The following is a 27,324-nucleotide window of genomic DNA, read 5'->3' on the forward strand; positions in this document are numbered from 1 at the left end:
AGGCTGGGACAGTGCCCAACGTGGCCCCCGGCCACCAGCCTGGCCAGCTACGGGCTCAGCGTTCCCCGCCAGCATCCCGGCAGAGGGAGAAGTGATGGGTGAGTCCAAGGCAGGTAAAACCTGGGTTGTTGAATTCCCAAAGGCTTTTTTTTTTTTTTTTTGAGGAAGCTGTGAGCGTGTGAAAAAAGATGTTTGTTGGGTTATATAGTTTGCTTCTTCCTCCTTTCCCGCTGGGAAATCTGGGTAAATGTTAGCTCTGAAAGACCCACTGTGCAAATGCTGAGCCACTTCATTGTGTTGGATTCTGCAGGAATGTGTCTTTATGATCGGGATCTGATTCCTTTCAGGGAAAATTTTCAGAAGTGCTTGGAGGGCTGTAGGAGCACAACTGCCATTAGACGTCAGGGAGATTTGCTCTGACATCAGGCAGGCTGGGTCCTCTCAGTCCCAGCCCTGTCATTGTCCTCCGCATCCCCAGCGCTGCTTGCTCAGCCTTAAACCTGAGCAAAGCAGCTGGGGACAGGTCTGGGACAGGCTGGAGCACCGTAGGGCATTTGCAAGGAAAAGGGACACACACACCCTGACAGACTGGGCACAGACCAGGGAGAAAGTGAAGGACAAGAGGATATTGCCAAGGGAAAGAGGCATTACTGGGGGTCCTGAGGCAGACAGCAGCTCTCCTGGTACCACACTGGCCCTGGGGCATGTGGGGTTGTCCCCTCTTGCAGCCCCACGTGGGACATTTCCCACTTTGAAAGTGGGAGAAGAAGCCACAGATCATTGGGGATTTGACTGAGCATGACGGGGAAAAGCCCGCATCGCCCTGAGCTTTGGGGCTGTAGGGTCCCACTGCTGACTCAACAGGGACATCTGAACCCTGGAGATGTGACCTGTGCTCCAGCATGGGGCCCATGATATGCTGGACTCAGCTGCTCACCCTGGGACCTGCCCGAGGATTGCTCCTGCCGCCAGCACGGCGGGTTGTGCTGGTCCTACCCAAAGGGACCGATGGCTGTTGAGCATCGCCGTCCCCTGGGCTGGGCACTGGGCTTGGGCAGCACAGGGAGAAGTCACTTCCCACCTGCTCAGGCTCCAGCCGTGTCCTGCCATAGCAAAATCAGCTCAGAGCCGGACAGAAAGATGCTGGCATCTTCTGGCATCTGCACTTGCACTGCTGCCACTGTTGCTGGGGGCACGTAGGACCCACGTAGGACCCCCGGGGTGCCTGCAAAGTCACGTCCATCCCTAGGGAGACCTGACGCATTCGTGGCATGAGTAAGGCAGCAGCCATTCCTCCTTGCGGCCCCAGCGGGGGGCTGAGGTCCCGGACCCCCCCCCCAGCAGGGGTGCGTTTGACAGACAGCCCTTCTCCAGCCTGCCGAGAGACGTCTCCTCCTCCCTGCCTGCTCAGCACACAGCCATCCTCAACTCCAGGCAAATCTTTCCTCCAGCCCTGCTCCCCCCGTCCCCCCGGCCTCCCGCCAGCCCAGCTGGCAGGAAAGTGGCACCCCTCCTCACCTCTTATCGCTTCGCCCGCTCCCCCTTCTCCCTCCCTATCGCCGGAGAAAGCGAGAGGAAAAAGTGTCGGAGCGGGGAGCGCATAGCAACAGGATTCTGGGATGAAGAAGATTCGGCAGCAGCATCTCCGGGAGGTGAGAGCCAGGGAGCGGGGGTGCCCCCCTGGGCCGGGAGCGGGGGCAAGGGGTGCCCATGGCCCTGCCATCCCCTGCCCGGGGAGCCTCCGTGCGCGGCCGGCAGACTTTTCCTTGGCAGGGATGGCGAACGGGGATAGCGTGCGTGCGTGGGGCCGAAGCGGGATCGTGGGGAGAGGGATGGGGGGCATTTCGTAACGACTGCTCCTGCCTCCCTGCAATTAGCAGACCACAGAGGCCCTGTGCTGCGGGCAGAGCTGCCTGCTGCCCGCTCCGGCTGGCTGCCTGCTCTCTGCCATCCCTCCCCTGCCAGCAGGTGCTGCCGGCGATGATTCATGTTGTGTCTGGCCGGGCGGCTGTGGGTGGGCACCCGTGGGCAGAGCTGGCTCCCCGCGGCGTGGCTCCCCGGGGACGCTGCTCCCGCCAGCCCCGGGGACTGCCCGGTCTCGGGGGGGTGGTGAGGGGCTCCCCCCCGCCGGGACGAGCACAGGGAGCTGGGCAGTGCTTTTCCCTCCTGTAGCTTGCATTGCCTCCTCCTCCTCCTCCGTAGGACTTACAGGGGGCTGGGTGGTGCTGGACCCTGAACTCTGGGTTCAGGGCAGAGCTGGCAGAGCTGGAAACCCCTTTTATATCCTGCTGGAAACCCTTTTTAAACCCAGCTTTCAGGCTTTCCTATCCTAGGCTCCCCTCCACTGCCGCTTTCCTCTTACCAGGCTCTCTGAGTCCCCGTCTCCCCTCGTGTCTGGCACCAAGCCCTTTCTCCTGCCTGTCCTGCACGGGGACACGGTGGAGCAGGGTGGCAGAGGCTGGCAGCCACAGGTCCCTCTTGGGGACACGCTGCTGCTGCCGGTGGGTCAGCCCTTCCCAGAGCATCCCAGGCAGCGACGCAGGGCTGTGAGCGCCTTCGGCTCTGCCCTCTGCCGAACCATGCCCACTAACCACAGGGCAGGGCGACTCCAACCTGTGCCAGCCTTCAGATGAATGAAAACCAAGGGAGTTTCATCCCTGCTAGGAAATTCCTCGGATATTGGGACATGACATAAAAAAGCCAGCAGTGGCCTGGTGAAAGCCAGCAGCTGTTGATGGTCCTGGCAGCCTCAGGGCTGCCTACCTTTCTCTGCTGTTGTTTGGAGGCATTGTCTGGCTCTTCGCTCTCCTCCTCTTTCCTACAAACTGGTTTTTCAGATGACTTTGTGACTGCAAGATCCATTAAAAGTTGTCTTTGTCCCTTCCAAAGGCTTTCTGAGATACTTGAACTTCTCTGCTGCTGGTGATCCTGTTTAACATTTATTCAGGAATTCACTTGGTCCCACAGCGATCAGCTGGAATGGAAAGCAGATGTCTCCAGAGTTATTTTCCCCATTCCCAGTGCTGCTCAGTGCCCTGCTGCCCTTCATTACCCAAAAATACTCCTGCTGAGCTCCAGATGGAGAACCTGGTGCTCGCAGCCACCCTGCACCTTGGGGACACGGTGTCCGATGCCGGCATCGGGCTTGCCCGGAGCTGGCTGTGGCCGATGGAGGAGTTTGCACGGCCCCGGCTTCAGTACCTGCCCCGGGACCCCAACAGCCTCCTCTCCCTCTCATTATGATCCGCTTCCCATCAGGGAGCTGGGAGTTTTAAGCCTTCTCACCAGACATGTTTTCGACATATGGAAATTCCTCTTTAATAGAGAAGATCTTTCTCAGGCTCTGAGGATTTCAGGTTGGCTTTTGCATAATAGCATTTCCAGAAGAGCAGAGTGGATGTTTTTTATTTGTTTGATTATTTGCTTTGGGGATTATTGGGTAGAAATGGACTAAAGCCCACGGAGGCCAGCAGTGGGAGCCAGGATTTGGGCTGTCCCTCCGCGTACCCAGCCAGGCTGCCAAGCAGCATCCTCCTGCCTGAGCCGCTGCCCTCCTTTGCCTGCCACAAACTGCCTCCAACCTTCCTCGTCCCTTCCCCAGGGTTTTCAGATGAAAGGCCATAAGCATTTGCAGCTGTGCATGCTCCCTATGCCCTGGACATCGCTGTAATGAGTTTGCTTCAGCCTCAGCAATCTCTAGCCCCCAAACCCCCTGTGCTGGCTCCAGCATCGCTTGCTCCCTCTCCTGGCATGTGCTGGGGGAAACCGGGGTTAGTGCAGCCCTTCAAGGGGCTCTTCTACACCATAGAGATGCTTTATTTACTTCACTTTCTAAGTGATATTGCATTTGAATTAATTTTTAGGTTGCTGGGTTTTTTTCTTGACGAGATTAACGAGCAATTCAAACTAATTTGAAGTGACTCACACTTTACAGACGCACTGTGCTCGCACACGGCTCAGATCCGCAGGGGAGAAATCTGGCGTCGGGTGGCATTTCTCCCAATCAAAGGCGGTGGTCCACGCACAAAACACTGACAAAATAACCCCACAATGCCAGTTTGAATGGAGACAAAATATGATTAAAAAATAACTTTAATCTGCCTGGTTTTTCAGGGATACAGCTGAGTTTTGCACTGGTTTAAGTAAATTGGTTTACAGAAAATGATTAGCATAGGGCAATTTCTTTATGGAAGCCAGCTCTTATCTTGGCAGAGACGAAAGTGCTTCTTCTTCTCGGTGACCTTTGCTTTGCTGACTTCTTTGGGAGCATCTTCTGGTGAATAATGGAAAGTGATGCCGTGTTCAAAGAGGACGTGGTTGCCAAGGGAGCTGTTAGTCCCCGTCTGTTTATAACCGTGAGACGGGAGCCCGGTTTGAAAGATGGCAGTTGACGGTGGAAAGCACTAGAGCAATGTCGTAGCACTAGAGCACTTCAGCTGCTGCTGAAAAAGAGAATTCCTGTTATGACAGAGGCTGAAAGGGAGCATTAATCCTAAAAAAAGGGCTGGAATCGAGCCAGCGTGTGAGATTTCCAGCAGCCTGAAGTAGAGAGGTGTGCATCTCTCTGCTATTTGGGACAAAGATGGGCTGGAATCCTTAAATACTGCATTTTACAATTCATTTTAAGTCAAATAGGCCAGGTTTTCTGTGATTTCTATGGAAAGGCTATGATTTGGGGCATTTTTGGGCATCGCAGTCATGGAGCAGCCTCCGTGTGTGTTTTCCAGCAGCATCCCTGGCCCGTGCCTCTCCATCCTGCCCAATGGGGACCACAGTGTCACCGTCCTTGGGGTCTATCCGACTCCTGAGCAGTCTCTGCTTTCTGCCCTGGGTCCCAAATTTAAACTGCAGCGTTCCAGTTAAAGATATTAATAAGGGGGGCAGTCATCACTGAGACACAGGTGATAAACTACATCCCATGGCCTTTGAAAAGGGTGACTGAGATGGGGACCAGGCCATGTACAGTTTGGGAAAGGTCTGGTTGGTTCTTTTCTTTTCTTTTTGTTGCTTCTGTGTTGATTTCTATGCTACATCTGGTGGATGGGCACCTGCATTTCATCAGGTCGTGCAGCTCCAGTGCTGCCCTCTTGCAGCTCTTTATGATTCAAGCAGAGGTGCAGGAATTAGGCGAGAGGATTTAGTGATCTCCCAGCACCCCTGCTTGCTGTTTCTCTGTGATGCAAACCTGGAAAGCGAAAGCTCCCCAGGCAGTGTGATGGACTGGGAAGCATTTTTTGGGGGAAGACCAAACTGTGATGGCCCCATAGCTCCTGTCCCCACCCAGCAGGGACCTTTGTGAATACAGATTTTAGTAGCTGAAACTTCCAGGAGGGATGTTGCAGAGCTGACTATCCATCGCCCACAAACACGGGCTGCTGCAGGTTGTGCCCGCTGTGTGCGCTGGGTTAATTAGCAAGCATGGCCACGGTTTGGAGAAGTTGCTAAGCCAGAGAGCTGTGTAAAACAGCTGCAGGAGGGCTGCCAGGTAGCAACGGTTTTATAGCAACAGTATTATATTTGGGTCACATTTTGACTTTTCAGCCTGTGTTTCTGAAGCTTTTCTTCTGGCCCTTGCCTTGTGATGGTGGCATCCAGCAAGGATGGGCTTTTGATGGTGGGTTGTAGTGTAACGCCTTTGCTTGGGCTGTGCATTTCAGGTTGGTTTTGGGGAGAGTTTGCCCCGGTTCGTCCTGTCCCTCGAGGGGCTTGCACGCCGGGTGGGGATGGGTTCGCCTGCTCGTTTGGTGCCTTCGGCCTTTGGCTGGAGGAGCGGGGTGCACCCTGCGAAGGGTGGGAGCGTGCGGCCATCGCCATCGCCATTGCCAGCACGGCTCCTTGTCTCCATGGGAACCGGCAGCAGGAGCATCCTGTGGTCCAGCGGAGAGGAGGAAGAGGAGGAGGAGGAGGAGAGGAGGTGGCTGCCACCTTCCCAGGGGCTGTGGGGCAGGGCAGGACTGGGGTCTGCTCTCCAGTCAGCTCTGATCTCCCCAGAGAACACAGGTCTGCTGTGCGCTCTGAGCACATGTGCACACTGATGGCCAGGGGACCCACACCTTGTTCTGGCTCATCCCTCCAAATCCAGGCCCCTTTCCCTCAACCACGTCCCGTGGGCTCGTTCCCTACAATCTGTGAACTCAGGGACACGGAGATGGCTGCTTTTTCCTTCTGAGAGTCCAGGAGGAAGGGGAGGCTCCCAAATGGGCTCCTTCTGCCCTGGTCTTGGTGCCCTGTCAGCAAGGGACCCCAGCATCCTTCTGCCTCTGTGCCTCAGTACCAGCCAAACCCAACACACCCCCAGGCAGGAGCACAGCAAGACAAAGTGGCACAGGGGCAGGATCCTCATCCCACCCCTTTTTGCTGCCCAGTCTTGCTGAGGGGATATCTGCGACGGGATCCCACCTGGCAGCTGCTGGCTGAGGCTTTCAGCTTTGGTGACTGCCGGTGGGATGGGAGCCGTTGGGGATACCCTTCCTGCTCTCCCAGGGTCAGGAGGTTGGGGAAGTTCAGATAGACCAAACATCTCATTGCAGACCTGATGTGTGCACACACACAGATGCCAAGGAGCCCTCCTGGTGCATCACCCCAAGCTAAATGTCAATTGCAGGACCCGCGCCTCCCTCTTGCAGAGCTGAGGCCGCTCCAGTGAGGAAGGGAATGGGTTAATCCCCCCTCCTGCTGAAGAGCTGCCTGTGCCTCGCTGGTCCAGGGCAGATTAGGAGAGCTGGAAGGAGCTTGCCCAGCAGGGACAACTGGGAGCGCGTCACTAAATCCCCACAGTGTAGGCTTTTGGCAGTTGGAAAAGCATGAAAAACGCACGGAGCATTTAATGGCAGCCAAGCGCCCGGCAGGGCAGGGGCTGGGTGCATCGCGCTCCCTGGCACGCTGGCAATGCTTCTTCCCCTGCTGTCCCATGCTCTGCAAGAGATCAGGAAAGTTTATCATGGCCCCTTGAGAGGATTTCTTGGGAAATTGGGTTGCAAGATGGGTCCTGGCCTCACAGGGTGAACCGCGGCCATCCTGCCTTTCCCCGGGGAGCTCTGCCCATGTGGGATTGCATTTATCCCTTCCTGGCAGAGCAGGACATCGGTGGGGGTGGTGCACAGAGAACGGCCAGGACAGGGTGTCCCCAAGGACAAGTGTCAGTGCTGCAACTCGGGGTCACTAATTCACACCCGAGCTCTTGGCACTCCTTCCCTCTCTCCCGCTCTTCATCCCCTGTTTTTGTTCCTTCCTCAACCCCTGGCTGCCCTCTCCCATCCCCTGCTCTCTCGCTCAGCCGGTGACGCCAGAGCTCCTGGTGAGCCCCAGCAGCCAGGACGGGGACCTGGGCTCCGAGTACCCGGAAGACAGAGGGAACTGGACGGGGCGGCTGGATTTCCTCCTCTCCTGCATCGGATACTGTGTGGGCCTCGGAAATGTCTGGAGGTTCCCCTACAGGGCTTACACCAATGGAGGAGGTACTTGGGCATCCTTTGGAGTGGCCATGTCTCCCCCTCACTGAGCTGGGCTGGTGGGACGTGTCTCTGAAGAGATGCCCCTTCCCCTTCTCGGGGCTGGGAAGTAGCATTTGTTATTGTGGGGTGAAGCCTCCTCCTGCCCCCCCATGCTTGCTGTAGGCATTAACCATGTGTACCCATGTGTGGAAGGGACTCACCAGCCCAACTCTGCACTCATGGCCTTGGAGACATCCCCAGCTCTATGCTGGACTGAATACCACCTGAGCAACCCCCTTGGTTTCAAATAGCTTCTTGGTCTGATGTCCTCCAGGACTCAGCGGGGTCAGCAAATGCTTCCCAGGTATCAAAGGAAGGGAGTGAGCCTTTTGCAATGCAAGAGTCCAGTGTGATGGTGCAAAGTTCAACTTTCTTGAACTTGAGCTTGTTCAACTAGTCCCAGAGTAACTGCTTGTCACATGCAATAATAATTGGAGAATTTCACAGTGTTTGCAAAAGATTCAAGGAGAAAAGAGAGTCTGTGTGGAGGGGGAAAGCACTGCACCGGGTGAATCCCAGCCCCTTCCTCCTGCACTAATGGTGAGCTGCTGCCCCTTGCTGCCTTCCAGATTTTGGTGTAGATCCCTCAGGGCCACAGATGTTGAATGAACTTTATTCCTTGTCATAGATGGGCTTTAGGTGTTTGCTTGGTGTTATTTTTAGGCTGTTTTTCTTGCTTCTTGCAGGAGCTTTCCTGGTTCCTTACTTCATCATGCTGGCCATCTGTGGGATCCCCATCTTCTTCATGGAGCTGTCGCTTGGCCAGTTCTCCAGCCTGGGGCCACTCGCTGTCTGGAAGATAAGCCCTATCTTTAAAGGTGCGTGAGTGAAGTCCAGAGCCTCTGCAGGGCCTCTGGAAGAGCTGCTTGATGAGGACATGGACCAGCAGCATCGTCCCATGATCCTCAAAGCTCTTGTTAGAATCAAAGGTTAAATCCTGGGGGAATCCTGGTGGAGCAGGCTGGACTTCTGGGTTAGCTGTTTTAGTAGCTGCAAGATATATTTAAGATCTATCAGTCTTCATGATGTCATTATCAGCTCTAGAAATTGTATGAAAATTATTAAGCCAGCTAGTTTATAAAATACAGCATCAAAGCTAAGCGATGACTGTTAAAGACAAAGGTAAGAATAAAGCATCCAAAAAAAGGTCAAATCAAGTACTTTTACTCTCAACATTAAGTTGGAGTAAAATCATCTGTATGATGCAATAGATCACCAATTCAGAGAAGGCATGTCCGGAGGGTATAATGGCAATAAGAGGCTCCCCGCACCAGTGAACCTCTGACTGGTTAAACATTTGGCTGCTGAGATCCAGTGTCTGACCCTGGTTTTGGATGTGCTCCGCTCCAGAGAGATGGCTCACTCCTTCTTTACCCTCTCCTTCCTCCAGGCGTTGGCATGGGCACGATCCTCATCGTCTCCCTGGTGGCCATTTACTACAATATGATCATTGCTTACGTTCTCTTCTACCTCTTTGCATCCCTCACAAGCGACTTGCCCTGGCAGCACTGCGGCAACTGGTGGAACACCGACCTGTGCCTGGACCACCACGTCATCAAGGCGGGGAACACCACCTTCCCTGTCAACATCACCAACACCGTCAGCCCCAGCGAGGAGTACTGGAGGTAAAGAGGTCAGCCTGACCTGGCTGTGGGGACATGGTTGGCATCCAACTGGGGAGAGCATGGGGATGGGATGAGGAGTGAAGGGCTGTGCTGCACATCTCATGGCATGGTGGACACCCATGGTGGGTGTTGTGGGTGCAGTGGTGGGCTCTCGAGGTCAGCTGTGGGTGATATCTCAGTTCAGCCGTTGGGATCATGTCCCTGGGATGTGGGAGGTGTCCATGATCTAGTGCTGCTTTGTTGGCCTGGAGATAAGTTAGACTGAAATGCATCCCATGCCTGGACCGGCTGGGAATTTGCTCTCAAGCCGCCAGGCATCCCCTCTGGGCTCTTTAATGCTTGGTGGAGAAATCACACCAACTGCTCCCCTTCCGTGGCAAATAGCTGCCAGCGCCTTGTTGCTCTCTCATTGCTGAGATTTTTGACAAGGTTATTTTTTGCAGCAGAGGCATTGCTACGTTCAGAGAGGGTCTCTGGGAGATGGCAGGGGGTGCCTGTGGCTGCTCACTTGTGGTTCTTCTTTTGCCCTAGCCGGTACGTCCTGCACATCCAAGGGAGCTCTGGGATTGGGGATCCTGGCAGGATCCGCTGGAACTTGTGTCTGTGCCTGCTGCTTTCTTGGACTATCGTCTATCTGTGCATCCTAAAGGGAGTCAAATCCTCTGGCAAGGTAAGGGCTGGACAGTCACCAGTGCCCGCGATTCTCTGCACGTCTGGGAAAGTGAGACCCATAAACAGCGTCAGCTGCACACAGGCCACTTCGGGGATGGCTTGCACACCCAGACACTGGCAGGGCTGACACCGCTGGCCCTGCTGCATCCCAAGGACCCCAGCACTGCAGGGTGATGCCAGGCGATGTGGTGTCCCACCCCGGGGACAGGGCTGGGGGCGACCGCTTGTGCTGTGCTCTCGCTCCTGGCTCTCCCAGCTGGCTCTGCTCTCCCGCAGGTCGTGTACTTCACTGCCACCTTCCCGTACCTCATCCTGGTGATGCTGCTCATTCGTGGCGTGACCCTGGAGGGGGCCTGGAAGGGGATCCGGTTTTACCTCACACCCCAGTTTGATCACTTGCTGTCTTCCAAGGTGAGCAGGATCTTGTGCAATTTGTTCAAGACACAAAAATGAAGCTTCTCCTGCCACCTCCAGCATGTAACAGAGGTGGTTCCCTTACTCGGGTGCCTTTTCTGGCCACCCCCTGACCCAAAGTCGTCTCTCTTGGTTGCTCCCAGACCAAAAGTATTTGCCTTTCAGCAATCTGTCTGTGCTCCACATCTTGTCTATACTGCTCTTCCCACCTGGCCCAGCCCCATGCCTGCGTTTCTGGCTGTCCGTGCAGGGGATGGTGTGCTCACCACCTCCCCTGGGTACCAGGACCATGGGCAGGATTAGCCCAGCCCCTGTGACGGGCTGGGGGGTTGCCATGGGTGCCCGTGGTGGATTTGTCTGTTCTGTTTTTCTTGGGATGCAAAGCGAGGAGTTTCCTTGGGTCAGCAGTGTTGGTAGCAGAGACCACCCCATTTTACAAGGGCATTTAATGCCACGGTGGGCTGGCTCTAAAATGCTCTTGTCAACCTTTCCACTATCCAGCTGACCCACTACAAGTGGTGAGCATGTTAGCAAGGAAAGGCAAAGACCCTGTGGACTTTGCATGCCTGGAGGACTGGGGAAGATGTGCTGGGGGCTCTGGGGAAGCGTATTTCCACCTCCCTCTTCCTCAGGGGGAGGTTTCCAAACCCCTGCTCTCCTCAGACCTGTTTCCTTCCTCCAGGTGTGGATCGAGGCAGCCCTGCAGATTTTCTACTCCCTTGGGGTAGGCTTTGGGGGCCTCCTCACCTTCGCCTCATACAACACCTTCCATCAGAATATCTACAGGTGGGAGCCAGCTGCTGTCTCGTAAAAATTGTGGGTTGAGGAGAGCCATGAATATCTCATCTGGTGGGTTCAAAGTCAGCAGAAGCATGCAGTGCAGCACACGGTCACCCAGCCCTGCTCCTTGCCCAAGCACCTTACAGATACCTGGCAGCTTGCACAGGCTCGAGAGGGACAGAGTGATCTGTGGAAGGAAAATTCTCCTAAGCATCAAGATATAGTGCCTGGCTCAGAAGTTTTGGGCTGCAGGTGCTGAAGGCTGAGGATAGTTGAGGCTAGTTATGCATGTTTGTCCTGTCCCCAGCATCCGTTGCAGGTCACCAGCAGAGAGAAGAGTCTGAATGTTGGACATTTGGGCTGATCCCCTCCACTGGGGAAAGCAAGCTTGGGACGAACCCCACAAAATGACCCATGTCATTAGATATACATTCCTTTTGACCCTGGAAAGCACATGCCAAGAGAGGCCCTGGAGGAGAATCACGCTGGGGCACCTTACTGTGGCACCTGAGGCTGGCAATGCCACCATGCACTGGTGTGGGGTGGGAAGGAGTGGGCATGTTCAAAGCATCTTCTTTCTCCTCTGCAGGGACACATTCATAGTGACCCTGGGCAATGCCATCACCAGCATCCTGGCAGGATTTGCCATCTTCTCTGTTTTGGGATACATGTCCCAGGAGCTTGGGGTCCCTGTTAACCAGGTGGCAAAAGCAGGTGAGGTCAAACAAAGACTGTTTCTCCTTCACCCTCTGCCTGGGTACACTGAGGAGCATCTCTTCCAGGATGGAAGGCATCCCAGGGTGTCAGCGTGAGGGCTGGAGCTGTATGCTCAGCTGGCCAAGGGGGAGGGAAGGGGGGAGACTGGCTCCTGCCATGCAAACCTTGAGCAGCACCAAGTGATGTCTAATAAAGGCTTGAGCAAGGAGCAGGCTGGTTCTCCTGCGCCTCTCCACCCTCTGCTGCAGGACCCCTCCTGCCCATCTTGCAAGACCCCTGGCAGGTCCCTGCCGCGGTGCCGTTCTGCTGAGCTCTCCTCTCCTCCACCCCCCCGTGCCCAGCGCTGTCACCCCCTTTTCACCCTGCTGTCCTTTGCCTCCCCTAGGTCCTGGCCTGGCTTTTGTGGTGTACCCCCAGGCCATGACAATGCTCCCCCTTTCTCCATTCTGGTCTTTCCTGTTCTTCTTCATGCTGTTAACCTTGGGCCTGGACAGCCAGGTAAGGACAGAGGCCACCAAGCCAGCCGTGGTGCCCAGGCAGCCCAGGGGGCTCAGGGGACCCTCTTCTCCCTTGTGTGCAGTTTGCCTTTATGGAGACCATCGTTACGGCAGTGACAGATGAATTTCCCTACTACCTGAGGCCAAAGAAAGCTTCTTTCTCAGCTCTCATCTGCATTGCTCTCTTCCTGATGGGGCTCATCCTCACAACAGAGGTATGGGTGTGGGGCTGGATGCATTGTGGGGACCAGCTAGGGCCTCATTTTAGGGAGAGCTTAGAGCAGGGGCCAAGTTTGCAGAGACACGTGTATTACATCAGCTAACAAGGTGGAAGAGAGACGATGGATGAGCCCAGCTTCCTGGGGGTGTGAGGTCCAAGGGGAGTGACGCAGCGTTATTCCTGTCCCTGCACCAACCCCAAAAGGAGAGTGATGTCTCCTGAGGGTGCCTGACCGCTGTCTTCCCCAGTGCCCCCAAAGAGGCTAAGGGGACATCTCCCAAAAGTGGAAGGGCATGGGTGGGGGTTTATTGGGATGCTGGTCCCAGGGATGCTGGCCACTGTGCTTTGCCTCCACAGGGTGGGATGTACTGGCTGGTCCTACTGGATGACTACAGCGCTGGCTTTGGTCTCATGGTGGTGGTGATCACTACCTGCCTCGTGGTGACACGTGTCTATGGTAAGGGGGTCTGTCCCCACAGGGGCACAGGGAGGAGTGGGCTGCCTGTATGAAGAGAGGGATTTAGAGGGAGTGGTAGGGGAGCCAGCAGCCTCACAATGGGGCATGAAACACCTCTGCTCCAACCTCTTGTTTCTTCTTGGCCATCACTGGATTCACCTCTCCAGAGATATTCGGGGCGCTGAGCCCGGTCCCTCGGACGGCACCAGCTGGGTCCCCCTTCCTGCATTTCCCAGCTGGGAGGGGAGACACTTCTTTGCTGTAGAGGATGCAAACCACCACTTTTGGACAGTGCAGGGCAACCTGGTACAGGCAGCTGGCTCTGGGGGAGGGATCACGGCCTCTGAGTCCCTCTCCCTCTCCCTCCTCCAGGCATGAAGAGGTTCTGCCGAGATATCCACATGATGCTGGGCTTCAAACCAGGGCCCTACTTCAGAGCCTGCTGGCTGGTCCTGTCCCCAGCAACAATGATGGTAATTGCTCAGCTTGAGGTGCTGGATGATGCTGGAGAGCTGCAGGGGTGCCAGCATCCCCGAATGACCTCCCCTTGCGAGGAGTCGTTCTGCTGGGGTCTCCTGCCCCAGGGACCATTCTGATTCTGCTGGGAGGTCTCCAGGCCTTTTTTGAGCATGAGACCTTCAGAGGGCTCTGGGCTGACCTCGCTTTCTTCCCAACCTGCAGGCTCTGCTGGTGTACAACATCATCAAGTACCAGCCCTCCGAGTACGGCAGCTACCGCTTCCCTGCCTGGGCTGAGGTCTTGGGCATCCTCATGGGAGTCCTCTCCTGTCTGATGATTCCCGTAGGCATGGTGGTGGCTGTGCTCCGAGAAGAAGGGACGCTGTGGGAGGTAGGAGGTGTTGGGGCCCAGCATTGCTGGGGAACACCCCAGAAATGTGCAGGGGTGACCACGAGCCACTGCTGAGCCTGTATCCTCCCACAATTTCTGCATCCTCTCTCCTGGAGGTGTGTGTCCCCATCCCTCTTTGCTGCCCATGGGGTGTGAGAGACAGCACATCCCAGGGCATTTCCAGCAGCGTCCCCTCCTGCAATGCCAGGCAGGCACTGGGACATGCAGCTTCCCAAGGGGCAGCCCTGTGCGCGTCCCCCCTCCAAAACAAGCCTGCTGTGCCTTGCCCTGTGGGGAAGTACATTTTCCATAGCGTGGGGCGGGCATGGGCATGTGGGACTTTGCACCCATTTTGCAGGAGCAATGACAGAGCAGGGAAGGCAGCTGCCGGACCGTGCAGGCAGCCACAGGCAGCACAGGTGGGATCCCTCTGCTGAAAGGTTTCACCTAGGAGCAGGTTATGGAGCTGCTGGCTGCTCACAGCCTTCCCAGCTCTGGCTGGGCTTTGCTGCTCTCCCCAGGCTGTTGAAAGCAGAGGCAGCAGAGCTTGCTGCCCTCCCCAGGCAGCAACTCCCTGGCTGGAGCACTTACTGGCTGCAACCTCGCTTGGCACAGCCATGGGCACAGTGGCATGGCCAGGGACCACCTTGGCTGAGGTTAACCCCTTGCCTGGGCGACTCTAACCCCACACCACAGGGCCATAGCCCTACAATAGCCCCTAGCTCCCGCAAGCCCTCGCCACCAACACCCACAGACCATAATACCTCTGCAGCCCACAGCAGGGCATTTATACAGAGCTGCCTTCCCAAAAAGCTTCTGGACAAGCTTTTGGCCCCATCCCATCCTCATGGGGGGCTCTTCCAGTCCCTCGGGGCCGGCAGAGCACACCATCCCCGGGGAGGGGTGGGTGAGCTGCTGGCTGGGGGTGCCAGCCGGGGAGCAGAGGGGCTGCCAGTGCAGGGTGCCCGTGCTCCCTCCGCCTGTCCTCTTGCAGCGAGTCCAGCAAGCCAGCAGGCCCACCATGGACTGGGGCCCATCGCTGGAGGAGAACCGGACCGGCATGTACGTGGCGAGCCTGGCCGGCAGCCAGTCCCCCAAGCCGCTGATGGTACACATGCGGAAATATGGGGGCATCACCAGCTACGAGAACACGGCCATCGAGGTGGACCGGGAGATGGAGGAGGAGGAGGAGGAGGAGTCCATGATGTGAGGGTAACCAGTGCCCCGCGGGCTGGAGAGGGGCTCATCCCCCCAATTTGCACAGGTTGCACTGCGGCACTTCAGGACGGCTCGGGGGGGGTCTTTCGGGGAGCAGTCGGGAGCAGCCGACCCTGCTGGCCTCCTGACCACCACTCTGGCCCCGCCAGGACGGAGCTGCTGCCCGTCCCAGTGCCCCTGAGGTGTTTCTGTTCAGTGTGGCAAGCTGTGTGACGAGTCCGTGCATTTGTGTGACCATGTCTGGTTCAAGTGTCCGGGCTGCCCCGCTCCCACCCTTGGCCCCAGCCCTGCCCTCCCCGCACAGGGATGCTCGGGCTGCAGGGATGCTCAGGCTGCAGGAGGTGAGGAGGAGGAGGAGGTCCTCTGCATTGGTCTGTTCTCTGCTTGTGTGTATTTAACTCCAATAACCCACAAACATGTGCGAGAAAGGACTGTAATATCCTCCATGCCCTGAGGACGGTGTGTGCTGGTGTGCTCCGCTCACATGGAGGTACTCCAGCAAAACCAGCACGAATCAGTGTCCTGCTGAAGAAATCTGACCTAATAAATGAGCAGTTAAAAACAATTAGAAGGGAAAAAAAAGCTTTATAAACAAACCAGCTTGGGCCTTTCCAAGCTTGTAGATCCCCCAGGGACCTCGGTGGGTCAGGGCAGCTCTTCCCCAGGTGCCTGGCAGGGCTGGGGTGAGCTGAAGGAAGGGAATAGGCTGGGTGACCCATTCCCCATGTGTGCAGGAGGTCAGGGACAGGTCTCAGCTGGACCCAGTGCCAAAGGAGGACCCGTGTCCATCTCCGAGGGGGATCCGAGGGCTGTCCCTAGGATCCTGGGTGCTGCTTTTCCCAGGGAAAGGTGAAGGGCTGGGTTTCAGTGCCTGCGTGTGATTTTGGGGTAGCTCAGCCCAGGGCCCGTGTCCCAGAGACCCCATCTCCTGCCAACGCTGCTGGCCTGGGGGGTGTTGGTGAGCTCCTGGATGGGGCTGTTTGGACCCGTCGCTGCCAGACCCCATCACCCTGGTGTCGTGTGCGCCTTCTCCAGTGTACTGTTGGCTCGCCATTAAAAAGCGGTGTGTGACACAGCCTCTGCGTGGGTTATTTGGGGGGTCCTCAGCATGCAAGAAGGGCACGTCTAGGGGGGCTTCCAGGGACAGGGGCACAGCCCCCTGGGCTTTGTCCTGCAAATCTCTGTCCTGGTCAGGCAAAAGCCAAAAACTCAGGATAAACAGAAAAATTAGGTTTTATTCTGGATTATGTGTGTGACCCCGGTGCACTGGGCTATTAACCCCATGGGCCACGCATCCCTGGGTCCAGCGCTGTGGGCTGAGCCTCCAGGGTGAATCCTGGCACGAAGCTGTGGTTTTCCTTAACAACCCTTCCCTACGGCGGAGATTATTGCCTTCGCCCCTCCAAGACCATAGGGCCAGCTCCGACACCTCCTCCTCCTGCCTGCTCCGCTCCCCATGCCTGGGGTTACTGAGCTGCCTCCCCGGCTGGCTCTGCCCTTCCTTTTCCCTGCAGGACCACCGATGGCTTTCCACGTCCTCGCCATACCCCACCATGGCTGTAGCCCGCAAGGACGATGGGGTCCCCCAGCCCCAGCTTCTCTGGGCACGTGGGGCTCTGGCAGCACGACTGCGCTGCAAAGCACCTTCGGCTGCTAGCCCCCGGGTTAATCATTAGAGGCCAGCCATAAAAGTGTCGCTGATGGAAAGTTCAGGCCGTGGCGGCTGGGGAGCAGGGAGGGCCTGCCATAAACATTTATGGCCCCAATGAATCCCTCGTTCTAACCTTGACACTATTTACCAAGCAGGAGGCCTTGGGAGGTCACGGTGTTGCCCAGCCATCTCTGTGGGTGCTGGCCAGGTAGCCCGGGCTGGGCTGGCCCCGGGAGGGGCACACACGGGGGTCTGTGTGGTGTGATGGAGTGGGTGACGGATGCAGGCGTTTCATGATGTCGCTGCCGGCCACAATGTGCCAGAGCAACCAGGAGACCCTTACGCCTTCCCATGGCATGGAGATGGAGGTGCCTTGGGCTGACCAAGCTGATCCGGTCTCTGCATGTCTCTGAACTTTTCCTACCCGCATGGGGTCCTGCCACGTTCCCCAGACTCCCCCTGTAATCCCGGGATCCTCTGGGCTCTCCCTTGGCAGCTGCCATCAATCAGTGTTGCGTTGCAGGGCGATGGGAAGGACAGAGTGGAGACTACACCGGGGATGTGGTGGGGAGCAAAGCTGACAGTGGTGAGGGGACACCAAGGTGCCGGGGCAGTGGCACAGCCGGAGGACACGTCCCCTGGGCCATGTGTGGCTGTGCACGGGGGGGCATGGGACTCGCTCGTGGCAGCACACCCTGCTCCCGGGACTGGCTGTGCATCCGTACCCTGCATCGCAATGTGGCCTGGGGTCCGATGCCATCCTCGCCACGTCCCCGGAGACGGGGACCCCCTCCACCTCTGCCACTTGGCCTCCCAGCATGTCCCGCTCTCTCCCGGGGAGCCCAGGGCTTTCTCCCAGCCTTTTCGCAAGACCCTTCGGCACGGCCGGGGCTGCCGGGGCGGCGATGGGCTGGGCAGGGAGGGGTGGCCGGGGGGCAGGGGCAGTCCCGAGGGTCACCGTGCCTCTGCCCCGGCCCTTCCCCGGGCTGGGGAAGGGGGTGACAGCGGTGGCAGGAGCGGTCTGGTGCTGACACCTGCCGGGGCCGCGGCACATGGCAGGGCGGGGGGGGGGGGGGGGCCGCTCCCGCGCCCCGAGGGGACCCCCCCGGCCAGCAGCGGGACGGCGGGTGGCACTGGGGGGTGCGGGGCAGCGGCGGGGTCGGTCGCAGGCCGTCCCCCCCGTCCCCAGGGACCAGCCTGCCTGCATGGGCAAAGCCCCGCAGCTGCCCCGGGGGGCCCCCCCAAACCCATCCCGGGCTCGGCTGGGGGCTTCTGTGCCCCGCAGCCTGCAGCACCAGCTCCCCCGAAACTCTTCGTGCTGCCCAGTGGGCAAGGGTGACAGCTCGGCCCCCACCTCCCAGCCTGCCCCGGGCAGCTCATGGGGGTCTCCCAGACACCTGCCGCCCCCCGGAGCCCTGTCCCGGGGAAAAGGGTCGAGTTGGGGTGAGCCAGGTCTGGGGGTGACATCAAGCTCTCCCGAAGCCCCAGGGATGCTGGTGGGCAGGGGCAGGCAGCGCCCAGGGTACCAGCATCCTGCAGGCAGGAGGAAAGCGCCTGCAGCCGCTGCCCAAGGCTTGATCCCGGCCTTGATGCTTTCGAGGACAGGAGCGCGGCGACAGAGGGACAAGGCGGTGGCAGATGGTCTGAGTCACTGCAGTGACGGAGAATCATCCGTTTCCATGCTCAGAAGTTGGTAGCTATTTATTGCACTTGAACACCAAGAATAAAACTGACACTCGCCCTCCCTCCCGCACCCACCCCGCGCCCGGTCCCCCCGCCGCCCTCCCCAAACAGAGCATCCGATTTGAGCAGTGATCATTCTGTTCACAGCCACAGGTTCCAAAAAAACAAAGGAAAAGGAAATGAAATCAATCCCTCCCCCCGCATCAAGCTCCCGCTGAATCCAACACGGTCACACTGCTTGACAGTTCGAGTGCACTTACAAAAAGATAAGAGAAAGGCTTCAGCTGCAACCGTACGGACTGACAGACACGAGGGGACAGGCAGCTACCCCTCCCCGGGGCCTGATTTTTTGTTAAGTGACAAAGCTTGGTATACTCTTAATTATAATATATTTTTTGCAATCATCTTAAATAAATATTTCCATAGAGATTTCCTGTATGTATATATATTTTTTATATATATATAATATATAAGAGAGAGAGAGATATCTCATTTTTTTCTTTAACCACTGTTAGCATATTTTCCCTGCTTGTCCAAAAAAAAAAGTTACAAAAGCCCTAAAATTGTGCAACAGTTAGAAAAAAGGGACAACAACCCAAAGAAGGAAGGAGCCGCTCAATACAGCTCCCTCCACCACCCCCTCTCCCACTCCCTGTCGACCTGCGGGTGGGAAGGACGTTCAGCCGAGGGGCAGTGAGCTGGTGGCTGGCCTTTGGGGGACGGATGGCAGCGGGGCCACCAGCCCCTCCTCTGATGTTCCCACAGCCTGTTCACATCTGGGTTTCCCTGTCTGGTATGGATGAGCTGGGACCTGCACCTTTGGAAATGGGTAACGGCGAGGTCTCTACCCTGCTATCAGGAGGGCGGTGGTTGCATCAAGAGAGCGGTGTATACCATGAGGTGTGTCCTGTGGTGGGGAAGAAGGGTTAGCTCGGCTCCTGGGATGATCAGAGGAGATGGTTATGGGATCTTCTGCTGACAGACACCTCTTGGTCCATGGGGCTATGTGGCTGCCCTCTCAAACACGGCACTGCTGTTTGCTGGTCCTCCCCAGCGATCCTGCCATGGGCTGCAGAGCAGACCATGAGCGCAAAGCAGGGGCAGATGGCTGCTGCTGCCTGCTCCAGCCTCTGGGGCTCCATGGGGGCATCAACTCGTGGAGGGCAAAGGGAGGGGAAGGCAGGTTTGGGGTTAGATGGGGGTTTGGTGCCTGCCAGATGGGGCATTCACATGGGGGGGAAAGACTGTCTCCGGGGTAAGGAGAGGAGCGCCTGCTCCTCCAGCAAAGAGCAGAGGCCCAGGGGTAGCGTCTTCTTCTTCCAGAGTGGCCGCACCAGCAAGACCTGAGAAATCATGATGTTGCAGCTGGACCTGGACCCTGGCATCCAAGAAGGGAAAATAGGCAATTCCCAAGCCCGCCCGTGGAGCTGGGAGCCTGAGACCACCACAGCAAGTGCTTCCACTCGGATATCCCCTGTGGTCTGTAAGAGGTGGAAGAGATGATCAGTTTGGAGGACTTCTGAGTTTGGTTTGACCCCGACGGCCAGGTGACCAGGTGGGTCAGGCTATGTCTGTACTAGGAAATGAAACGTGCCACAGCCTGATGGGGACAGGAGGTCCATGGTGGTGACCTCCATCCCAAGAAGGTGGCCTCATCCATATTGCTTATTGGGAGCATGCCTTGGACCTTGTCATCCCCAGAACCACGGTGGGATTGTTGGGGCGATGCCAGTTAGTATGTGTGAGGGACAGTGCCAACAGCTTAAAAGTATAGACGTAAGGGCAGTGTCCCTGGCTCTGTGAGCCAAAGAAGGATGGTGGCAGTTGGTGATTTATTTTTTTTTTAAGTTTTCCTGCAAGTTTAGGAGAAATCAGGAAGTGTGAAGGAAGACAGAGACAGAAGCTGTTCACCACAGCTACTAAAAGAAAGGGTGGTGGTTTTTCAGTGCTTGCTCAAAGATGCTCTGGGATACAGGAACCTGCTCTGGAGAAGCAGGGCGAGGTGGGGAAGAGAAACCAGGCAGAACAGACCCCTAAAGTGCAGGTGCTTAATGCTGCCAATGTGGGCAGGTTGGGAAGTTGGGTCTTCCTTGGTCAGGCTTCAGCTTGACTGGAAGACTAGAAAGGAGTTGAAACCCCAGACTCTGCTTCCCTTGGAAAGGATCGGGAGCATTTTAGGTGTTGCAAGGACATCCAGCTGCCTCCAGAGGAACCTGTCCCCGGAGAGATGACAGTAGGGAAGCCTCAAAGAGGAGAAACCACCTCCAAGAAGACAGCTCAAAGCCTCCCTGGAAACCAAGATGTTCCTCCCTAGCAGCAACTGCCCAAAGTGGGCTCTCAGTGAAAAGAGATTGGATCTACCCCAGCATCTCATCCGTCATCACCAGCAAACCCCACCGCACCCCTTGTCCCAGACCTTTCTCCAGCAGCAGCTGCTGGAGCAGCTTCACCCTCACAGCCCACCCAAGGTCCACAGCTATCGGCAGCTCCAAAACCAGGCTGAAATCACATCTGCGCTACGGCCCCCATGCAGAGCCCTGCTGTGACCTCCTCCTTCCTCATCCATCTCATACTAATCCCCAAAAATACTCCTGACACCCAGAGAGCTTGGGCACCAGGAGGTGGATGAGACACTCACCATGGCTGGCTTCAGAGCCAGCTCTGGAAAGGGAGAGAGAGAACCGTGAAAGAGCTGAGTCCTTCCTTTAAAAATGAAAAAAACTTCAGCACTATGCGACTACAGGAAGAAAAACAGATCTGTAAAAACACCCAAACTCTACCTTAAAAGCTAATCCTCTCCCTGCATGGATTTCCCTGCTTTGGGGCCATCTCTTGCAAGCCAACGCAGCTTCACGGTCAAACAGCACAGGCCCACCAAGGGCACGGGGACGCACATTTGCACCCCGGAGAACCTGTGTGATTTGCCCCCAAAAAGGCATCTCCTACACACATCACCAGCAAGCAACCATCGCACCGCCAGCACAGCGGGACACACCAAAACACCTCTCAGGGCCTGTTCATGCCCCAACAGTTTGGATTTCTACCCCTCCATCCAGTGGGAAAATATTTTTGCAGTCTGCAAGGATGTGGCTGCGTTTTGCGCAGCAGCTGTCCCTGCCTCAACAGAGAGCAAAGCATTCAAAACCACAGAAAAGGCAAAATACACGCTCAGAATTTACATGGAGAAAACATTTCCTTTTTTTTTTTTCTTTTTTTTTTCCTTTTTTTTTTTTATGTCCAAAACAAGCGGGTTTTTGTTCATTACTTTGTTTTTCAACACACGCACCGTCTAGAAAGTTAAACGCCATGCAGATGAAGAGAGTGCAGCTAGAAAGTCCCCCGGGGCAGCAGCGCTGCAGGAGTCTCACATCAACAAGCAAAGAGGTTCCAGTCAGAAAAAAGAGAACAAGAAACAGAAGAATCACCGGAAAAATACCCACCCTCAGACCTCTACCTGATGGCAAAGAGGCGAGACCAAAATTCCCCTTCCCGGCCATGTCTTCTGTCCTGAAAGCCACGTCCCGGTGGCTCCCCAAGAGCCACCGCCTGGGTTTGCCCTGCAGGAAGACCCGTGGGGTGTGGGAAGGTGCCCCTGGAGGGGGGTGCCCCTGGAGGGGGTGCCCCTCGGCGGGGGTGCCCCGGGGAGGCGGGTGCCTTCGCCCGCCCGGTGCTGCGGGACGGGATGGGACGAGCCGCCGCGGCGCGGGGTGGGGGCTGACAGCCGCAGGACACCGGGTAGGAGCATCGTGGCGGCGCAACCCCTCTCCAAATGTAAACGCAACGAAAAACAGCAACCCCCGAAAATCCCCCCACCCTCCCTGCCCTAAACAGTTGAATGTTTCTAGTTATTACATAAAGATCCATTTCAGCAAATACTCAAAGTCAAGTTACGAAATACACGGTAGGTTGTTTTCTTTTCCCTATAAAAAGGCATGCGCTCAAAGTAGAAGACAGCTAAAGGCTTGTTTGTTTTCTTCGAAGCACGATCAGATTCTGCAGAGTTTTGTTACTTTATAAAGCTTGCATTCCTCGTCGTCGCTGGAAGGAGTCGTGTGGGCAATGGAGGTTTGCGCCCCGAATCGGTGGCCAGATCGGCCGCCCCATCCCAGCCTGGGAGCTGGGCATGGGGGGAGCGCTGGGTGCTGCATGCGAGGGGCAGTGGTGGGTGCTCAGCGGGGCTGGGTGCTGGAGTAAAGGATCCAGGCTGGGGGATCCAGCCTGGTGGGTGGGGAGGAGGGCGCGGGAGCGATGCTACCGCCATGGCATGGCTGGGAGAGCCCCAGCTCCCGGCTGTGCCGACGCGGTGCCGGGAAGCAGTCATCTTTCTCCTCCTCTCTTCTCCCAGCTTTGCCAGTCCCTGCTCCGAAGGGAGAAGGGAGGAAGGAGGGAGAGCATCCCTCTCAGCACGGCAGCTGCCCAGAGCCAGGGTGCAAACCTAGTCACTCTCCTGGGAAGGAGCCAGCCTATGCTCCTGGGAAGGGAAAATAGACAGACAGCCTTTACTCACCCATCCGAACACTGCCCTCCTCGCCGGGGGTGCAGGGAACATGGACTTTGCAAAGGGTTTAAATCACGGTTCCCCGGCCGAGGCTGCCAGGAAGCAGGAGCTCGGGTCGGGTGAAGGGGGGAGCCACAGCGGCAGATGGGGACCTTGATAGCAGCAAAGCAAAATCCACCGGTGCGCAGAGAGGGTGCGGCACAGAGCGGCTCAAAACTGCCCCCCTGCCCTCCTCTTCCTCGGGGGGCTCCCAGCAGAGGTGGGGATGGAGGCGGATGATGAGTCCGAGCCCAATTCAGGAGATGTGCCGGGTAGTGGGGGGTCCCACCAATGCCATGCAGCCGAGGAGGGAGGCCTTTACCCTGGCACGTGTCATCTCACCGGCCAGATGCTTGGGTTTAGGTTCACGGTTTCTCTTTTCTTGGTTCATGCAGGGGAAAGGGGCCCAGTGCCACGGCCCCGGCAGGGTGGGGAGGTTCGATGGGATGCTTGCGCGGCGCCAGCAGGGCCGTTGCGTGTGTGCGGTGAGAAGCGAGGGGTTATTCCAGCAGGAACCAAGCAGCAGAGCCAACAGCCAAAGTCCCGTAGGTGAAGATGTCGGAGGAGGTCTCCCCTTGGTAGTCAGTCAGTGACAAATCCCACACGGGCAGGACCGCGCTTCAGCTGCAAAACACAAACCGGGCAGAGAGGGAATTTGCTTCGACCGTCCCTTTGGCAGAGCATCCCTCTCCCCATCGCCATCTCACGGCCATCGGCCATCTCCTCGCCACCGCAGATGCTCGGGGCAGGATCCCACCCGCTTTGCCGCCTCAACGCCACAAGGACCCCACTCCGTCCCCTCCGTGCCCCCCTTGCCCCATCCCCGGAGGCTCACAGGGCTTACTGCGGTAGGACGGAGGGTGCGCCGGATCTGTGGAAGTGGACGATTTGCCATTTGCCATCCCGGCGGTGCCAGATGCGGGTCTCCTCAGACTGGGCAGTGCGGGGGATGCCTCCCGCGTCCACATACTGTGTGATGCGGATGTAGGCGATGCAGGCAGATTCGTCTCCCATCAGGTGGATGTGGGGGTTCAGGATCGTCGTGTGCACGGGCTTGCTGTTCCGGGACCACACTGGAGAGGGGACAAGTACAGGCAGCTTTAGGCAGGGGAAGGAGTTTGTGTGGCTCTTGCCCAGGGCGGCAGCAATGTGGGAAGGGGAGATGCTTGGGTTAAGCTCTCTGCTTGGAGGGGCTGAGTAAATGCTGCACGGGTGGTTTCAGGATGGGTCCACACAGAAAGCAGCTAACCAAACAACTCCTCTGCATACAGTTGACCTAGCAGGCTTGATTCACCTCCTGCTGGGATCTTCCAGATCAGCCAGAGATGCTCCCAAAGCCACCCTTACCCTCCTCTCTCCAGCAAGCTGATGGAGATCAAGACACAGCTGGGCCCATGGGAGGTGGGAAGGGTCCCTCGGGAGGCAAGGGGGTTGCTTACGGTTTTCAAAGTAGAATCGGTGGAAATCCAGGCCTTCCACGAGGTTGCCCAGAGCCTCGGGCTCAAAGGCAGTCATTCCAGGGTCACACATCTTCCTGGAGAGGCAGGAAGGGGAGAGAAAAGGGAGAGGTTATCTCACCGCTTCTGGCGTGAGAGCCTGCAAAACCCAAACGGCTCGTGCTCGGGATGACTCCCCTCAGCCTGAGACCAAGGAGCCTCTGCACCAGTGAGCAATTCAAGCAGAAGTCTGGCTTCATCCCTGCACTCCGCATGAAGCCCACCCCACCTCCAGCCCACCGACTGCAGCCAGGACCCCAGCGAGGCAGGGTGAATTCTCCATCGGTCACCATCTCCAATTAAACCTCCCAAAACACTGTCGTCTTCTTTGTAAGAAAGAAAAACAGCAGGGAAACACTCATATTCTCTGCTCTGTATCAAAATATCCCTGCTGCGATTCTCTGAGGCAGGGATGAAGACCTGCACTTGCTCAGAAATCTCTAATTAAATAGGCCTTGGACACAGAAGCAGCGTACTCTGAGGAGCATCAGCTCAGCGAGTAGAAAGCATTTATGCTTCCAAGCAGCCTGCGGCAATCTGGGTATAATGGACACCATGGATGCAATGTTCCTTCTTCCACCATAAATCACATTTACAGTTATTCATCTTCCTGCAAACCAGAAAATGGGCTCATCCATGATAATGAGACCAGAGAGATGTGATTCAGCTTAGTGTGAGAGAAGCACCAGGTTCGGAAAATGATGTCCCCTGCTTCTCTTGGATGGTCTCCATGCCCCACCACCACGTCAAGCTGGTCACCCTGCCCTCGGCAGTAGTAAAACCTCCTGGGCTGCATTGCCACAGTGAGAGCACCCGCTCCCGGAGGCTGAGCCCTGGCCCCGGCCCAAACCCACGCTGGGCACACTCACGTGTAGGACTCAAAGTCTCCGTTGCTTATTGCTTCGATCAGCTGCTCTGTGACTTTAATGATTTCTTGCTTCCGTACTGTTGGTTTAAAGAGAAAAATAAAATAAAAGGAGAAAACAAACCAAAAGTGCTGGTGTTGCAATATCGGTGAGGTATCTTTTTCTCATCAGAAACAGACGGCGGGACACTGGGGGCCATTGGAAACTGTCCAGGGGAAAAGCAGGAGAGGGACTTGGGAGAGAGATGTGGGGAAAGCCTCTTCACCCCCAGAGAGGAAAGACCTCCAAAGTTAGGGCAAAACTGAAAAACCCTGTATTTTCCTAAAGAGCAAAAGGGTTAATCACCGAGTGGTGAGCGGCCCTCGGCCCAAAAAGGTGGCACAGGCTGGTCTTGGCTGCAAAGTCTTGCCAAGCCAGGACTTTCTACCCCGTGAACTCACAGCAGGGGCCAGCCAGGGCAGGCTGGACCAAGGATGCTCTCACCTCCCTCTGAGACGGGAGGAGGGGGTCTCAGCTGGGAGGGAGGACAAGGTGGGCGATGTGGCCATCCACCCCGGGACACACAAGGAGGGACCCCGCGAAAAGCACGGCACTGTGCGGCTGCTGACAGGGACCCCAGGCGCTGCCGGCTCAGCTGGGAAGGGACCAGGCTGCGAGAGCGGGTTTGGCTCCCTGGGATGCAGGAGGAGCTGTCAGAGGTAACCCTGGGCTTATTAATGAGGCTCTGCTTCAAATGCAAATCGGCGTCATGCTTGACTTAATTTTTTTTTTGTACCGTGGCTAGTGAAAGGAGAGGGAGCACGTTCCTGAGAGTCGTTCAGAAAGGAGGAGAGGGACCCCCATCACTTCCTGAGCACCACCTGCCTCTGTGCCCGCTCTTGGGGACACATTAACTCTCATGTCAGGCCGAAGTCCATCTTGCTTTGTGCTGAGATCGCTTCGTTGGGAGACTTTACAAATTAGCACTGATAAATTATTCCCTAGGTTATTCTTAGAAATCTGGCTCTGGCAGGCAGGAGGCAGGGATTTCCCCTGGAGGGTTTTCCCAAAGGGCCATTTATTTTGGAGGAGCGGGCGGCCGGGCTGCTATCCCTGCAGATATCTGCCATTTCCATGCCTGTTTTCAGGGAACATCCCTGGTTTTGGGACCCCCCTCTTCTCGCCAGCAGTGCCTCAGCTGCTTGGGGCAGCGACCCAGCAGTGAAACCACCTAAGGAGTTAAAGCAACTTCTGAAGGGCCCCGAGGGCAGCTCGATGGTGGTGGGTTTCACCATAGCCAATATCTCATTAGGGGTGGCCAGACTGACGACCCCGCCGAAACAGCCTGCCCGCCCTCCCAGGTGCCCCCACCGGTACCTTTGGTGTCTTCGTCCTCGATGGTGGTGTTGGTGCTCTCTGACGATTCCTGAGCAAAGAACAGAAAGGAGACGGGGCGGTGAGAGGGGTCTTCTCCCCGCGCCAGACAGAGCTCGTGTGTTCGACAGCCCCCCGAGTCCGAGCCCACAGCGCTCGACTGTGCCAACGGACAGAAACCAAGGAAAACGCCAGCAGGTCCAACCCGTCCTCAACCACAGCTCTAGGGCAGCACTGGCAGAGCCCTCCCTGACCTCCACTCCTTGTAGCCAAGGGCACAAGAGCTGGGCTGTGGAGGGTCTCGTAGGAACGGCGCTGCCTTTCCTACCGACGCCTGCGGGGACAGAGACGGGGCAGGTCCAGGGGGGGGTTCGGTGGGTTCCTAGGAGTGTTGCCGGAGGGGCAGGGAGAGGGGCTGTGTAAGGGTGGAAGACACCATGTTGACTGTACGATAAAGAGAGAGATGTACAAATTAACAGCGAGGAGGAGCTGGGATGAGAAAGAGGGGACTGTGCAGGAGTGAGAGAGACCACACTGACCGCAGAGTAGGGAGAGAAATGTACAATAAAACAGAGTGCTTCCAAGACCCACATGGACCACCGAAGGCTGAGACACAGCTCTTTCAAGAAACAGCTGAGCACTACACAGATTTGGGGGGGAGGGGGGTACTGACCCCCCGTCTCTCTCCAGGAGCCCCATCAAGGCGACTCTGCTAGCGGAGCTAGAGCAATGGCTCTGCTAGCTCTTCCCAGCAGAGCCTTGCTTATGTATTACCCATAATACCCCGATGTAGGTT

The 27,324-nt window shown here is 56.9% G+C and overlaps 2 protein-coding genes across 2 annotated transcripts in view; one reads left to right on the forward strand and one right to left on the reverse strand.

The window, feature by feature from the left end:
* Nucleotides 1-1,619: 1,619 nt before the first annotated feature.
* Nucleotides 1,620-14,934, forward strand: SLC6A7 (solute carrier family 6 member 7). The gene is made up of 14 exons (XM_072872461.1): nt 1,620-1,652; nt 7,277-7,457; nt 8,180-8,311; nt 8,884-9,118; nt 9,650-9,788; nt 10,067-10,201; nt 10,887-10,990; nt 11,574-11,698; nt 12,087-12,199; nt 12,282-12,413; nt 12,776-12,875; nt 13,248-13,348; nt 13,557-13,724; nt 14,719-14,934. Exons 1-14 carry the CDS (start codon nt 1,620-1,622, stop codon nt 14,932-14,934), a joined length of 1,914 nt encoding a protein of 637 aa, XP_072728562.1.
* An 8,411-nt stretch (nt 14,935-23,345) lies between these two features.
* Nucleotides 23,346-27,324, reverse strand: part of CAMK2A (calcium/calmodulin dependent protein kinase II alpha) — a 31,881-nt gene continuing 27,902 nt past the window's right edge. Inside the window, exons 15-19 of the mRNA XM_072872028.1 lie at nt 26,532-26,580; nt 25,179-25,254; nt 24,253-24,347; nt 23,649-23,886; nt 23,346-23,437 (exon numbers count right to left, since the gene is read on the reverse strand). Of these exons, the coding sequence (XP_072728129.1) occupies nt 23,654-23,886; nt 24,253-24,347; nt 25,179-25,254; nt 26,532-26,580 (453 nt within the window). The 3' untranslated portion in view covers nt 23,346-23,437; nt 23,649-23,653. The remainder of the gene's footprint in view (nt 23,438-23,648; nt 23,887-24,252; nt 24,348-25,178; nt 25,255-26,531; nt 26,581-27,324) is intronic.

Source organism: Ciconia boyciana, chromosome 9 (assembly GCF_034638445.1).
Source record: "Ciconia boyciana chromosome 9, ASM3463844v1, whole genome shotgun sequence".
In the NCBI taxonomy this organism is placed as follows: domain Eukaryota; kingdom Metazoa; phylum Chordata; class Aves; order Ciconiiformes; family Ciconiidae; genus Ciconia; species Ciconia boyciana.

Excerpts from the sequence above, each read along its gene's own strand:
- SLC6A7 (XM_072872461.1), top strand. The coding sequence starts at position 1,620 with ATGAAGAAGATTCGGCAGCAGCATCTCCGGGAG. Across the intron at positions 10,202-10,886 it reads ATCACTTGCTGTCTTCCAAG|GTGTGGATCGAGGCAGCCCT; the intron begins GTGAGCAGGATC and ends TCCTTCCTCCAG. Across the intron at positions 12,876-13,247 it reads CGTGGTGACACGTGTCTATG|GCATGAAGAGGTTCTGCCGA; the intron begins GTAAGGGGGTCT and ends TCCCTCCTCCAG.